Raw genomic sequence first — 15,429 nt, 5'->3', positions numbered from 1 at the left:
GTAGCCCCTGCTACAAGAAAAGTATGAAGGTTTAAGTATAACAAAGTTGCACACTGTGAGATAGTAATAGAAGGTCATTTACACTTTGAGCATAAGAGAGAGGCTTGTCCCTTTAAAAAAAAAATGATGACCTATAGTAATAAACTGGCCCGGGACACTCATAGACATTACAGGAAAATGACTAAGGAGCCAGACGTGAGCATCAGAAGACATCCAGGCAGGGAGGAAAGGGACATGTTCTATGGCAGCTTGACCTCAGGCAACTCTTTCCTAATGGCATTTCTTTGAATCCCATTGGCATCTCCGGGAACTGGCAGAATCTGAAAACAGAATATGGGAAGTAAAATTATAAACTTATATCTGGTTCTAAGGCTTTTTTCTTTTCTTTTACTTTTTTTTTCCTCCCCCAGAAACAGGAAACAATCTGCCCAGTCCTCCTTTCTGAGAGTTAGGGGTGAAACCTGGAGTGGACTCCACACCCCCTTACCTTGCAGGCCTAAATGGGAGCGACATCCGAAGGCCTCACTCACAGCTTCCCAGACAGAACAATGCCTCTAGTTTCAACCACATCATATCATGGTTGAAATGTTTTGATTAGTCACTTTAGTTTCATTTCTTTTTTTCATTAACGATAGCAATCTTAAAGGAGGAGTATATATGCCATCAACATCATAGGCTAAGCTGTGTCCCCAACATATTCTTTGTATCCAAATTTCTAGTTAAAATGATTTCAAATCTAAAACTTCTACTCATTGGTACAATTTCATCAACCATGGCCTTCCAGCTTATCTGAATCTCTCTGCATTTCCACCTAAGCACAAAGATACCCTTAATTACAGAATTTCAGAGATCTCATTTGAAGATCAGGAATTCAGCATTTTGGTTTACTTAATTTTATTTTTTTACATGATTAGTTCTGAGATCATAACCAGAGGTCTTCTTTGTCAAAAAGGTATGACAATTGACTCTTCCAACGGGTTGCCAGGACAACTTTCTTCTTCTCAGCTAGGAGTTGAGTGTCAATGTGGGTCTTCAGAAGAAAATGGCTAATTTTCAAGAGGAAAAAAATGGAACTCCAGATATAGACTAGAGCTGTCATTGAATTATCACTTGATCAGGACTGGCTTTTATGCCCTGCAAATATTTTATTTTTTCATATAATTTATTTTTTCACTGTATAAAAATGGAGCACAACTTTTCATTTCTCTGGTTGTACATGATGAAGGGTTGCACCATATGTGCACTCAGTCATACGTGTACTTAGGGTAATGATGTCCATCTCAATCCATCATTTTTCCTGCCTCTATGCCCCCTCTCCTCTCCTCTCTCCCCTTTGCCAGATCAAACCTACAAATATTTTGGAACACACCTATTGGGGAGAAAATGTATGTTTGAAGTACCTGGTCAGAATGGGTCACGCTTCTGTTTCATTTCTCCCTTCTTGATGAGACATCTGTGGAAAGGCCTGGGAAAACCTCTGGTGGAGGGGCTCAGACACGCCTCACAGCTGGCCCTGACTTAGGGCAACAGACTCAGCCTCACTTGACTCAGGCCCTAGCCATCAGTTTTACCCATGAGGCACATTAACATCCACACCTTTTGTTCTAAATTTACTGTACCAAACTTTACCCAAAGAATTCCAGATTTGAAAATAATAAAAAGCAAAGGAGCGTAAGGCCCATTGTTAACCCAGAAGTGAGTCACTGCTGCAGAATTTCTTCTGTCTACTGATTAGACCGGATATGGGCTGGGCGGTGTAGCAGGAAAGGCTGCTGCTCTCTGTATGTGAGTTAATAGTCACAAAAGGTCACAATTTTAACATGTTAAAAACCAAATCTCTCTCCTGGGCATCTGGAGGGTTTTCTGGTTTTCCTTTTTTTTTTTTTTTCCCCAACACACTGAAGCACTAGAAAATGGAAAAAACTAAACCCCTCCCACACACACACTTGAGTCTACCCCCCACAGGCACAGCTACGTGCTTCCCTGCATGGAAACTGAGAAGACACTGATTTTGGGGTTTGGCAAGGCTAATGTGATATGAGATATCTGACATTTCTAGAAGGGGGAGTATATTTGAATCTTTTCTTCCCTGGCCAAACATAGCATTCATATTCTGTAACCACAAAAAAGTCAGAACCACACAGCCAACATCACTTTTGCAATTCAGGGAACCACTTTTTCCACAGCATGGAAAGGGGCATAATTAACATGAACAAGTAATTTATAATCCAAACCAAATCATCTCTGAGAGTGAAAGTTGGCCCTATTAATAATCACACCAGGACAACAGAAGTGAACCATGAGGGCCCCAAGCAAACCCCAGAATGCACAATCAGCATAGTGTTAACTGCCACTGACAAAAAGAATCAGAAAAAGAATAGGCAGCATTTGCTTAGTAGTTAGTAAAGGACAGCCCCTCTGCTAAGTGATTTGTGGATTATCTCATTGAAGCCTTGCAAAATTTGAAATCTTATTAAGTAAACATTACTTGCCAGGCCAGTGGTTTCCAAACTTCTTTGTGAACAATGGAAAAAATTTTGCAGACAAAAATCTTCCACAAAGCACCAATGTGGAAAATCAATAAAAAGCTCAACTTCCCTGTTGAAAACTGGGATTAGCAGCTAATCCTAAACACCCAACCTCCTCCTCCACCTTGCCAAAGCCCTCAGGTACCACTGTAGAGACTGGACTCCTGAGAGTGCTGCAAAACAGCCTGTGGCCAGACATTTGATAGGCTGTGAATTTCTAGTCCTCACAACTGAATGACATCTGTCATCAATGTCACTTTTTAAGTGAGAAAAGCCAGGCTGGGAAGAAATAAATGACTTGTCTAAAACCATATATCTAGCTGGGTATGGTGGTGCATGCCAACTGTAATCCCAGCCACTCAGGATGCTAAGGGAGGAGGATCACAAGTTCAGGGATAGCCTGGGCAACTTCACAAGACCCTGTCTCAAAAAAAGAAAAGGTGGGGATAAATTCAGTGATAAAGTGCCCTTGGGTTTAATCCCCAGTATAGATAGATAGATAAATAGATAGATAGATAGATAAAATCAAACAACTACTAGATTAAAAACAAGAATTTATTTCTGAATCTGCTGGACTCCAAGGCCACTGCTTATCACTGCCTCCACTGTGACCATCTTCTAGGCTGACGAATATTTAGAAGCATATTTGGATCTTTCCATCTAGACTTGACCTGGGAAATCTTGTGTCTTCTGCCAGGCTGTTCTTAGCTCTCCAAGGCCTTCAGAGACCTCACCCCAGAGCTTCCTAACCAGACCTGTTTGATCAGAGAGTACCAAAGAGTAATAATAATATTAGAGTATATATTACTAGAGTATAGAGTATATAGAGTATATATTATTAGAGTATATATTATATAGAGTGTATATTATATTACTCTATATAGAATATATAGAGTATATATTATTAGAGTATATATTAGAGTAGATTTATGAGCATGACTGTGTGCTAAACAATTTCAGATGGATTGCCCCTTTATTTCTCACAGTGCTAAGAGGTAGTACTTTTATTTGAATAGATCATTGTTTTGCAAATGGGAGAACTGAGCACTGCAGCTAGGAAGTGATGGAGTAGCTTTTGTCTTGAGGACAGTTTATGTTGTCCTTTACCTCTTAACACACTTTGGTGCCTTGGCATTACAAACCCTTTCAAACCCATAACCACTCCCAGCTAACTAGGATTTCCATGTCATTTTTATTTGATCTTTTTTTTTTTTTAACTAATTCCTGCTCAATGATAGGTATTGTAGTGTACTGCATTTTACTTTCCAGGAAAACAGATTTGTACCTAAACAGGATACTTCAAGAAAGGACAATGCTTTAATATAATGTGTTGGGCATTCTGTCCGATGACAGTCTGGCTGTTAGGGCTTCATAACCTACTCCACTGAAACCACCAAGGAAATCATTTAAAATCTTAACCTTGGTGGAGTTTAAATGATAATGAAGGCCTCCAATTAATGCATCCTGGGATACTCTTTTGCTTTATTTTATTCCAGAGTTTATCTGTTCTCATGTTACATTAAAATATCATAGCCTGGAAAACCTACTTGACAGGTAGCCTACTTGACCTAGAACTAGTAAATGCTTGTTATTGTTGCAAATATGAAAAGATTATGCATTATTCTTACCCTTAAAGGATCTACAACTTAGTAGGAAACAATTTCAGATTGGGATGAGACAGTACATAACATGATACCAAATTGCTTATAATAAAGACCATACGTTGACCCTCTCTTTTTCTATTATGGTATAAATGACTTAGATAAGATGTAAGATATCCTTATCAAATGTCTTGAAAATGCAATTTTAGAAGTGAGAAATAAAAGACTAATATATGGAAGGACAGAAATAATGATTCAGTACACGAGAACATCATGCTCAGAACAAGAACTAACAAGTTGAAATTAGCACGGACAAATAGAAAGCCCTGCATTTAGTTTTGAAAATTCAATAGTGCAAGTACAGGATGGGAGAGAGATGTAATTTTCACATTCAAAAAAACCCTGCTGACTTTTTAATTAACTTAAACTTTCATTCAATATCTGGCTCTGTGGATCTTGTCTCACCTGATGCACCTGCAAAAGCAAACTCATAGATCTATAATGTGTTCCTCAAGGGGGTGAATATGCCGGCCGACTAGATATTATCAGGAGAAGAGACAACATTCTAAGAAGGTCATATTTGGTAAAATAACCTATAGAAGAAGGAGACTAGATTGGTGAGTGACAGGGAAACCAGGCTGTACAGAAATATTGAGTAACCACAGGATGTTTAGTCTAGAGAAGAAAAGATTATGGGACTTTGATGGTTGTTTTCCAGCATTTAGAGAGCTATTGTGTGACTACAAGGGGAACCTTAAGACATTTCTGGGTTATTTCAGTTGGACCAATGGGGTGAAAGTTAGAGAGGGACGGGATATTTTGATATCTTCAAGAGCATTTCTGCCAGTCTCAGAACGTTTCAGTGGAAACTGGCTGACCATCTGTCATATTAACTGTTTCCTTCTGGGAAAGCTAGATTTTGTCAATAATGGAATGCATGCCAATTCCTTCATTTTTATTTTCCAAATGAAGTTGGTAGGGCTTCTCATATACCTTCCTGAAGTCTTCAGATCTGCAAGAATTTTGCTTGCCTAGAACTAATGAGTGTTTTCCCATCTCTCCCACCTTCACTGGCTAAAACAACTTTGACTTAGTTAATAGAATGTCTTAGAAAATCTGTTTGAACCATTAAAACACACTGCTGACCCACTTAGGGTAAAATGGTTATTGAGACCTACCCTGTGTGTCTGTTCATCCACCAGTGGGACATGTAGATACTGGTGTTGACTAGGATGTACAAGAAAGGGAAAACCGTGCCTCAAAGGGAGGTAAATGGTAAAAGAATGTTCACAGACCAGAATCTAAGAGATGGAGCACATACAAGGTCCATTCAAGGCAGGAGTAGTGGATCCCTGAGCCTTGCAAATGCCAGAGGAAGGGAGGGGCCCCCAGCTCCCTGGAGCTGATCTATATTTACTGTGGTTGTGTCTCCCAAGTTTCATAGTCCAGTCCAACATCTTCCGGACACCTGCTGTTTTTAGGTGTGCCCAGATGTCATCATAAAGCTAACAAAAGAAAGAGCACATCCTCAGCTGGCCATTTCTGTTGTCAACTTCTGACCAAGGAACACTTGGTCAACAAGATGTGGTTCTAGGGCCTGGGACTGTTTGTAGCTCAGTGGTAGAGCGTTTGCACGTGTGAGGCACTGGGTTCGATCTTCAGCACCACATAAAAATACATAAATAAAGATATTGTGTCCATCTACAAATTTTAAAAAATGTAGTTCTAGGGAAAGTGACAGAAGAAATAGGTCTGCCAATAAGCTGCTGTCACTCAATACTATAAATTTACTTCTTCAATTCTTGCCAAATACATCATGTTGGCATCGTGTTGAACCTGGGTGAAGAATCGGTCTTTAGTTTAGAAGGGTGAAGTCTTACCTATTTGATATTTACAGAGGCTGACAAGTAAACGTAAATCCAAGACCAGTTTTAGTCATTACTATTAACCCGAGGTCAGATTACAATGAGGTAATGTATCTAGTTTTTAAGTTGAAGTGCTCAAACGATCTGAAAATTATTTTGAATGATACTGACAGCCACCGAGGAAAAACTGTCTAAAACATAGAATTAAACTAAAATATAAAATTAGTTGTACGCCTGCAGAGTTACAGAGACTTTGCAGGACTTTAAATAGTTACAAACAATAACTCTGCTATTCATTGAGCAGGAAAAATATGTCAGCTTTATATCAGTGATTACTCTGTCAAGCTAAAGGGCCATCATTATAAGGAGAAAGTGTGGTGTAAATATTGTATAAAGAAGCAGGATGAAGTCAACTGCCTTCCACTAATTCAGCGATGAAGGGGATGCTGAGCAGCTAGTGATAAGTATGGTCACAACAAAGGAAAAAGCAAGAGCCAGATCCCCTTTTCCAGTTCATCTAAGGACCCGCCACTATTGTGCTTAGGTGCCCAGTACACCCAAAGGTTTCCTTCTAGCATACTCAAATAAGCCATTCTGCAGTAGTCTTTCCTTTTACTCATAGAAAAAGCAGCATTTCACAGCTGAGTTGTTTGGTTACCCTATTTCAATCAGTTTCAATCTATTTTAACAAAAGATGAATGATAAGGTCCCCATGAATAACACTCTAGCTATAACTTACTGTTACTTTCTTGCTTTAACAGAGGAGGAAACTGAGGTGCAAAAGGCTTTAAGGAATTTGTGCAAACTCACACAGCTAAGAATTGGCAGAGGATGGACTTGAACTCAGCTTGGCTGGTTCCAAAGTCCAAGTATTTAACTTATAAAGCTATAACACCTCCTCAGTAATGGAACTTAGATAAAATTTAAAATGAACCACATGCCTAATATACAAGACACTGTATTAAGCCCTTTATATATACAGTCATATATTGCTTAATGATGGGAATGCATTCTAAGAAATGTGTTATTAGGTGATGTTGTTGTGCAAACAACATAGAGTGTACTTACCCAAACCTGGATGGCATAGCCTCTTGCACACCTGGACTACATGACACCTGGACTACATGACATTTATATATTTATTTGCATATAATATATAAATATATTTATATATTTATATATATCACATATAAAAATATAAATTTATAAAATATAAATATATAAATAAATATAATGGATTATTGCTCCTAGGGTCATAATGATCAAAACATGAGATTAAATCAAGCACTAGAGAAAATTATGTAATCAAAAGATGCAGTAAACATGAGATGTGTGAATCTGCTGCTGGCATCACATGGCATAAGGTTTTATAGTTAAGTGTTTTATATAAGCAGAAGGAGTATATGCTAAAATAATAATAAAAAGTATAGTACAGCAAATATTTATTTAAATATTTAAATCATTTATTATCATTAAGTATTACATACTGTACATAATTTTACATGCTCTATGTTTGAATGACAGGCAGCACAGTAGGTTTGCTCACACTGGCAACACACAAACACACAGGTAATGCATCACGCTACAAGGTGATTGTGCAGTGCATGACTGTATCAACATAGGAATCCCACAAATTAGGACATTTGGACACAGGTAGAAGGGATAATAAAAGAATCATTAGATGGAACTATTCTGTGTGTCTTTGGCATAACATCCTAGCTTGAATATAGTCTCTGGGTTACAAGATTGCAGGATGTTAGCAAAACGAAATTTTTTTGTCATTCTTTCTTTGCAGGGGTGGAATGGTACAAACCAGTGAGCAGTATGAATTTTTACATCATGCTCTCTGCCTGTACGAGAGCAGACTTTCAGCAGAAACTGTCCAGTGATTCCTGGGAGACTCTCCTGATCATCAATCTCTGGGGTGATTAATCAAATCACCCACTTGAGGCTTCTCTAAGAAGCTTCCTGCAATGGAAGGAAAGCTGCTCTGAAGCCAGCCTGTGGCATGGATCATGGAAGACTTGGCAACGTGTTCAAGATTGCCAGCCCCTTGTGTATATGAATGCATTTGTAAGCACCCCCCAAATTATTCTAAAGGTCCTATGCTGATGGAGGTATGATACATTTCTCACACAGCCTAAGGTGGATTTTGTTTTGTCTGTGTTGTCTATCTGACACACAGAACGTGTGTATGTAATATTCAGTGGTATCTGTCATCAAGGGATGACTAGAAGAGCTGCTAAAGAAATCATTATTGTGTGTTTAGATGCTTTAATGTTTGCAGAGTCTGTCTTGTGAATGGACTGTCAGCTGTTCAACTGTTCCTGTTTTAAGTGCTATTACCTATCTCAGTTACTGGAATCTTGCTGCTAAAGTCGCAAGTGATTGATAATGGATTTTTAACAAATAAGTTTTTGTTTATGGAAAAAAATCAAAAGCAGTTACTATTTTATATGGAAATGTGTCTTGATAATATTATCTATTAAATGTGTATTTATAGTACTTCCCATCAATTACAGAGCACAATGATTGTCATTGGATATATATGTACTTACTCTATTTCCCATTAGGCATAGAGGTGTGTCCTGCTCCAGAATTCTATCCACTATATTTCTACATTGTGAATTGTTTTATTTCCAAAGGGAAAAACAAATTTGTAGCAACTAGAAAGCATCACGAATTTAATCCTTGTCTCTCTTTTACTAAGAAGGGAGTATTGAATATGCTGTCTACCTGGAATCTCTCCTAATTAAAGGCAGATGCCTTTGGGGATGTTGTAGCCACTCCCAATTCCAGAGGTTCTTCAAAAGGATGCTGCCATGTATGTCCTTACATTTCTGAAAGGTTTGAATCTTCAAGAGACAAATGAAATTAAAATAACTACACTCAGCAAACACCTAGATATTCCGCTCAAAAATGAGTTTTTAATGCAGCGATGTTGACTTTGTTTCATACTGCCAATAAACTACTCTTAATACTAAATATTGAGTAAAGTATATTCTTTTTATTTTATTTTTTTTTCTCTACTGGGAGAAAGGCCATTATCTGGTAGGGGAAGCCTGAAGTAGATAATGTGATGAGTTTAAATTTAGTCTCTGCATCTCCCCAGTGGAGATGACTCTCTTGAAATGGAATATTGTCATCACTTGAGAGATAATGATCCAGAAGTGCCATCATTATGTGGTTTTCCTCATCGACTCCCAGCATATCATTATACAAACAGTACATGTTTATGTCTTTATATTACTTGTCGTGGACCCTCGTAAATTACATGGTTTATGTATATTCAACAGAATCGCATCACCTGAAAAGATGTAATGTTGCAGAGGCACTCAATTACCTACAATCACAATTCCTTTTCTTCTCTCTTGAGGTTAAGAAGTAGTCGTGTGCCAAAGGGACCCTAGGTGAAGACTTAAGGAGGTTTATTCTGCTCCTGGAGGCTAGATCTACATTTAAAAAAGAGAGAGGTGATCATAATCCCTCCTTTCTAAGGAAACAGACAAAAGGACACTGGTGTAAAACTTCCCCAAACAATTCAATTGGAGGAAGTGCTCGTCACTGACTTTTCCCCTCACCATGAAGGCACGTTTCCTTCCTAGTCTTTGCTTCTCTTATCTGGGAGAATTTTTTTTCCCCCCAAGCGAAGCATGAAGAGTTGTTAAGTGGAAAATGGAGGCTGAATTTTACCTGGCGATTCTTACCAGCCTGATCTTCAGGAGCTCGGGTGAGTGGGTCTGCCTCAGTATCCTGAGGCATTTCTCCCAGATCTAACAGAGGAGTCCCCGTGGCCTTTGAAAAGTGGCTGAAGTAAGGCAGAAATGAAACCAGGTCTCCAGGAGAGTGGAGCCAGAGACAGTGAGGAGGGAACTGTGCCCACCCTGCTGAGAATTCTCCCACAAAGAACATAAACGTCTCCTCAGGTCCTCCAGATGCCCTGGGCAGCTCAGCCCCTCGCAGGGCATCTTGACAGGGGAGAGAACAGCACCCTGAGGAGATGTCTTTACTGTTATGTAACAGGCTGTAGCACCCCCATGCCCTTTTCCAATCAGGTTAAAGTTCTGATTTTTTTTTTCATATTAAAGGAAGAAAATATGAAGGAATATGATTGAAGGGGGTGAGGAGATGTATTTTATCTAGAAGTTGTCATTTGGAAGGGCTGAATATTTTCATGGGAGAAGTGGGCAATTTAAGTAAAAACTCATTGAAAACACTTCTGAGCCTGAATAGCTTACTTTTTAATGTGAATGTTTAACAAGTGGGTATTTAATTTTCTTACATCAAGAAATGCTGAGGGTTTTTGTTGTTGTTGTTGTTCTTAAACCTGTTAGCATTTAAGGAAAATTTGTAGGCATTATCACAAAATAGTAGCTTCTCTCCAGGAGTAATGGAAACTCAGTTTGTGATAATTGATGCTTTCATTGGTTGCTATCAGCTAGGAGATTGTCCTTAGAGGGATGGAAAATATAGTTTTATATTTATCTTTTGGTAAATATGTGCAATTTTTAAAATTTTTATGCAAACTAAGCAATTTGTGTACAAATACTTATTACAATGTGAGTTCAAGGATTGAAAAGGTGATTTTTTTTTTAGAGTGAAAGAGGTGATATGGAGTTAACTGATTTAAAAAGGAACCGAGCTTTATATAACTGTAGCATATTTAACTAATTGGGCTCACATCATGAGACACCACTTTCTTTGGATGTGTCCTTCCTTATCCAAAGAAAAACAGTATTCTCTGGATGGTTTTGTTTCTTTTCCAAGTTTCCTTTCATTTTTGTTATAAGGTATGTGTTTTCTCCCTCACACCATGTGAAAGCTTCAAAAGGGGAGAGGTGGTTGCTAAGTATAACATTTTGACATTTTTGATCATCCGACTTTTAACTTTTAGTTGAATTAATTTATGTATTTATTAGCCTTGGGATTTTAAATCGCATGTGCTGACTCTAGGAATATTCACTTGAAATGGTAGAAATAGCAAAATATAAATAAACCTAGTATTTTTACATTGGTGGGTGGGTGTTTTTTTTGATTTTTAAATAGGTCTTATAACTTGCTATACAGCACTTTATAAGCTTTTCATCTTCCAGAGGGGTTTCAGATTGTCCATGTCCAGAAACATCAGTGCCTTTTCGTAAATCAGAGAGTGATCGTGGTGGGAACCTGCAATGGTACCAGCCAGAACCAGCAGTGGCTGTGGGCTGAGGATGGAAACCTCCTCCATGTTCGATCTGCACTGTGCCTGGGCATCTCCAACTCCTCCGGTGGCCCTTCCCGTGCTGCTGTCCTCACCCCCTGCTCCCAGGCACCCCGATGGACCTGCTACGAGCAGGAAGGGTTCCTGGAGGTCGAAAATACCTCCTTCTTTCTCAAGAAACAAGGCCCCAAAGTAGTGGTCAAGAAAGGCAGGAAATACCTCCATAGCTGGATGAAAATAATCGTCAACAAGGAGGGGAAAGTGGTCAATGAAAGCCTCTGCTTAAAAGAAGGTGAGCAATTCCTTTCAGAATCAATTCTGAAAGTCCTCCTACTCGATATCTTGTTTTAACACCTCCATGGGAGGTCTACATGCCCAATATATTTCCTATGGAAGATTAATAAGCTACTGTGGATTGTGTGATATCCAATAATAGAAAATATCATCCTCATCATTAGCCCCACTGTACTCTATCCCTCGTTCTTCCTTTCTTTCCTTGCTTATTTTACTATTCCAACAAACATTTCTTGAGCCTCTCCTTTGTAAAGACTCTGATTATGTACTATTTCATATAGAATTATAGAATAGGCATATACATAGCATATTTGTGTAATGACTATAGTCAATGATTAGGAAATTATTAGGTTTTGCTGACACAGACACTTCTATCCTCTGATAAGAAGGATGACATCATGTGCTTGATAAAACTGGCAAGGAAATAAATTGTGTTTTTGCAAAATTTTTGTGCTAATGTTTTAGGGTAGCTATCTTTTGGAGGTAACATACTTTTTTTGAAACGATAAAAACCCATGTGTGATTTTCACAGGTTTTTCTAATTTGTTGACCAATAATGGACCCAGTTGATGGACACATGTAAAGAAAGACTTGTATGCACATGCACAAACTTCTGGTGCAGTACATAGTTCAATCCTGAGCTAGGAGTTTTTGTTTGTGGAATATTCATGCAGCTTCATTCATTCTCTCTTTAATCATTTTATTGTGAATTCACTCCTGTATTAGAGGTTTGCTTCAGGAATTCACGAAAGATAAAACTAACAGAATCCAAATAAATTTGGCACAAAAGAGCCTTATAAATCACTAGAGAAACTATCTAAAAATGAGGCCTCTCACCAAGGAGATTGAAATTTGTCAAGGTTAAGTAAATTATTCCAGATAAATTAGTAAAAGGGCTATGACTAGAACCTGAATTTTTTTTATGAATCCTAATTAGTTATACATGACAGTAGAAAGCTCTTTGATTCATTGTACACAAATGTAGTGGAATTTTTCACTTCTCTGGGTGTACATGAAGTAGAGTCACACCATTTGTGCAAAATATATGCTTCATGGATTTGTGCATCATCCTTGTGCAGGGGTCATGCTAATCTTCTCTGTATCGTTCCAATTTTCGTATATGTGCTGCCAAAGCGAGCACTAGAAACTGAATTTCTTGACTCCTTGTCCACTCTACGTTCTCTTATATCAGTGGTTCCAAAATGCTTGACAAGACACATTTGCCCAACTGGTTGCGTGACAAACCCCATTGGAAGGAAAGGGAGGATTTATTAAAAATACAAATTACTGGGCTGGGGAGGATTTATTAAAAATACAAATTACTGGGCTGGGGTTGTAGCTCAGTAGAGGGCTTACCTAGAATGTGTGAGGCACTGGGTTCGAATCTCAGCACTGCATATAAATAAAAAAATAGACAGATAGATAAGTAAAGGTCCATTGAGAACTGAAAAATTAAAAAATTACAGATTACTAGTATTCCTTTCCATTATTTCTTCCTCTACAACCACCTCCAAGATTCTGTATCAGGAAATCTGAACTTATACAATGTCTTTTAAAAAGATCCCCAGGTAGTGTGGGTCCATAATCCTACTTCAAGATCCCCATCTGTTGTACCCTTAAATCTTTTACCTAGCTGCTCAGTTTTGAGGCTGATGTGTGTTTTTCTACCATGCCAGTCTTTGGACAGTTTCCTATCACTCATTCATTTCATAAATTAAATAAGCATTACGGATGAATGCAGTGGACTCCTCTACAATGGCAGTTGAGAGTTAAGAGTTCCAGTTCCTATATATTTCTAGCTATGCAAAGAAGATAAAAAATATAAAAGTCAATCTGAAAATTTAACCTTATCAAAGAATATATAGCATATAACCCAGATTCATATAATTCCTTTCCTGTTGTTCATTTATCGAAGACTGTCCCAAACAACACAGAAACATTGAAAATGTTCAAGTTGTACTGCTAACACAGGAAGTGAGATTCATCCCCAACTCTTAATCAATCCTTAGCAGAAGGTTCATTATTTGGGAGCTTTAAGGAGATATTGATCTAGTGGAGAGTTATTCAATACAAAAGAATCCATGGACAAATTCTCTTCTTTGACCCTCATACAAAATATGTCTTCATAAGTGAAGTGCATATAATAAGCATTTGCACTACCCACTGTACACACCATGTCCACAACATGACTAGAAATGTGTGTTAAAAGAACAGATTTATAGAAAAAGAAAAAATTTAAATTTGCATGATAGCAGTATAAAAATATTATATTTGAATACACATAAGTAGAATATATGCTTTAACACAATTATAAGCTAACAGACACACTTTTCTGCTCTACCTTAAACTTGGCATTGATAGCAGATTAAGAATGGTATTTGGCATAGCATAAAATATTATATTTCCATAGTATGAAAGTTTATCAATTTGCTAGAGAAAACAATGTGAAAGATTAACCAAAACACACTTATATGTTTGCAATGAATATTCCAAATATCTATTTTTTAAGTTGATAACTAAATACTGCAATCTAAGGCAGCATAAATATGCATGTTGTTCATCCATAGGATTTGAATTATTTTATACATTCTTCAACAAAAGAAAGTATACTATAAAGGTAAAAATCTGAACCATATATTTATATTTGTTTCACAAAGAAAACATTCATAGTTTCATTCAAACATCCAAGTAATATTTATCAAACAATTACTATATGCCAGACCTTGTGCTAGTAACTGACAACCCTACACCATTGATTCTCAACCCAAGTTTCATATTAGAATTACAATGATAGGGGCTGGGGCTGGGGCTAAGGGGTAGTGCACTTGCCTAGCATATGTGAGGCACTGGGTTCAATTCTCAACAACATCTATAAATTAAAAAATTAAGGTCTATCAACAACTAAAAAATAAAAATTTAAATAAAAAAAGAATTACAATGATAGCTTTTAAATAAGACTAGTGTGTAGTCTCCCTCCTGTAGGCCAATTAAATCAGGCATTGTATTTTTCAAAAGTTTCTTAGGTGATTCCAATGCGCAACCACATTTGAAAATCATTAATTATATCTTACTCCTTAGAGTAATGGGGAGGTCAGATAAGTAAATAGGCAATTACAATAAAGTGCAAAAAGAAGAAAGAACCCCTCTTTCCAATGTCTATCCGTGTCACTATGTCACATTAAGCACCCATTCTTCATGATGCCCCTCCTAACCCCAGCGCTAAGGATTGAACCCTGAGCCTTTGTGTGAGCTGGAAAGTGCTCTGCCACGCCCCAACCCCTAAGCACTTATTCTTTTTTTAAAAAAATTTCAACTATAGGTCAGTGGTAGAATGGTTGCCTAGCTGGCATAAAGCCTTGGGGTTTGATCCCCAGCACACACACAAAAAATTTTATATATATATATATATATATATATATATACATACATACCAAGGATAATTTACAGTTGCATATGTTTTAAAAGTCTTTTGAGGGTCCACTAAGTTTTATCATAATTCACCTATCTCCATTCTCATAAGTAAGAGTGTGCTACTTTCCTTTTCCTTTACTCAGTCCTCTATAACAAATTAAATTGAACAGACTTCAAAAATAGGTTAAAATTCAATTAAAAAGATACTCTTGGTTTTTTTTTTTCAGACGAGCACTTATACTAGAATAGATATTTCAAATAATCTTAACTTACTCTAGCGATTTTCTATTTGTTTTTCTGTGCTGGGATTGGAACCCAGACCTTGTGTGTACGAGGCCAGCCTCTACCACAGGGCTACACAAGCTGAGCAGTTTTTTTTTTTGCTACAAGAATGTAAAATGGGTTTTGGATTTTTTTATTTATTTATTTTTTACATAGTTCATATTTCTTTAAAATAGCATATTAATAGAACAAATAAAACAACAGAATAAAATTTAATAGGACCTAATGAATAAGAATTTAATAAAATA

At 37.4% G+C, this 15,429-nt stretch overlaps 2 protein-coding genes and 1 non-coding gene across 4 annotated transcripts in view; 2 read left to right on the top strand and 1 right to left on the bottom strand.

The window, feature by feature from the left end:
* The window catches only part of Ptprr (protein tyrosine phosphatase receptor type R), a 264,907-nt gene extending 255,928 nt beyond the window's left edge, over positions 1–8,979 (top strand). Inside the window, exon 14 of the mRNA XM_058574639.1 lies at positions 7,790–8,979. Coding sequence (XP_058430622.1) covers positions 7,790–7,883 — 94 coding nt within the window. The 3' untranslated portion in view covers positions 7,884–8,979. The remainder of the gene's footprint in view (positions 1–7,789) is intronic.
* Positions 8,980–9,584: 605 nt separating this feature from the next.
* Positions 9,585–15,429, top strand: part of Ptprb (protein tyrosine phosphatase receptor type B) — a 115,947-nt gene continuing 110,102 nt past the window's right edge. The window contains exons 1-2 of one of the 2 annotated variants that reach the window (XM_058574636.1): positions 9,585–9,724; positions 11,088–11,486. In XM_058574636.1, the coding sequence (XP_058430619.1) occupies positions 9,670–9,724; positions 11,088–11,486 (454 nt within the window). In that variant the 5' untranslated portion in view covers positions 9,585–9,669. The remainder of the gene's footprint in view (positions 9,725–11,087; positions 11,487–15,429) is intronic. The other variant, XM_046430753.2, reaches the window with a different exon arrangement.
* On the bottom strand, positions 12,527–12,629 carry LOC124083990 (U6 spliceosomal RNA). Its single transcript, XR_006848972.1, has one exon. It is a non-coding gene; the product is annotated as a U6 spliceosomal RNA (small nuclear RNA).

This window comes from Marmota monax, unplaced genomic scaffold, assembly GCF_021218885.2.
Source record: "Marmota monax isolate L192 unplaced genomic scaffold, Marmota_monax_Labrador192_F-V1.1 WCK01_AAM20220418_F8-fsc00056, whole genome shotgun sequence".
NCBI lineage: Eukaryota > Metazoa > Chordata > Mammalia > Rodentia > Sciuridae > Marmota > Marmota monax.
This window is presented reverse-complemented; position numbering and strand designations above follow the sequence as displayed.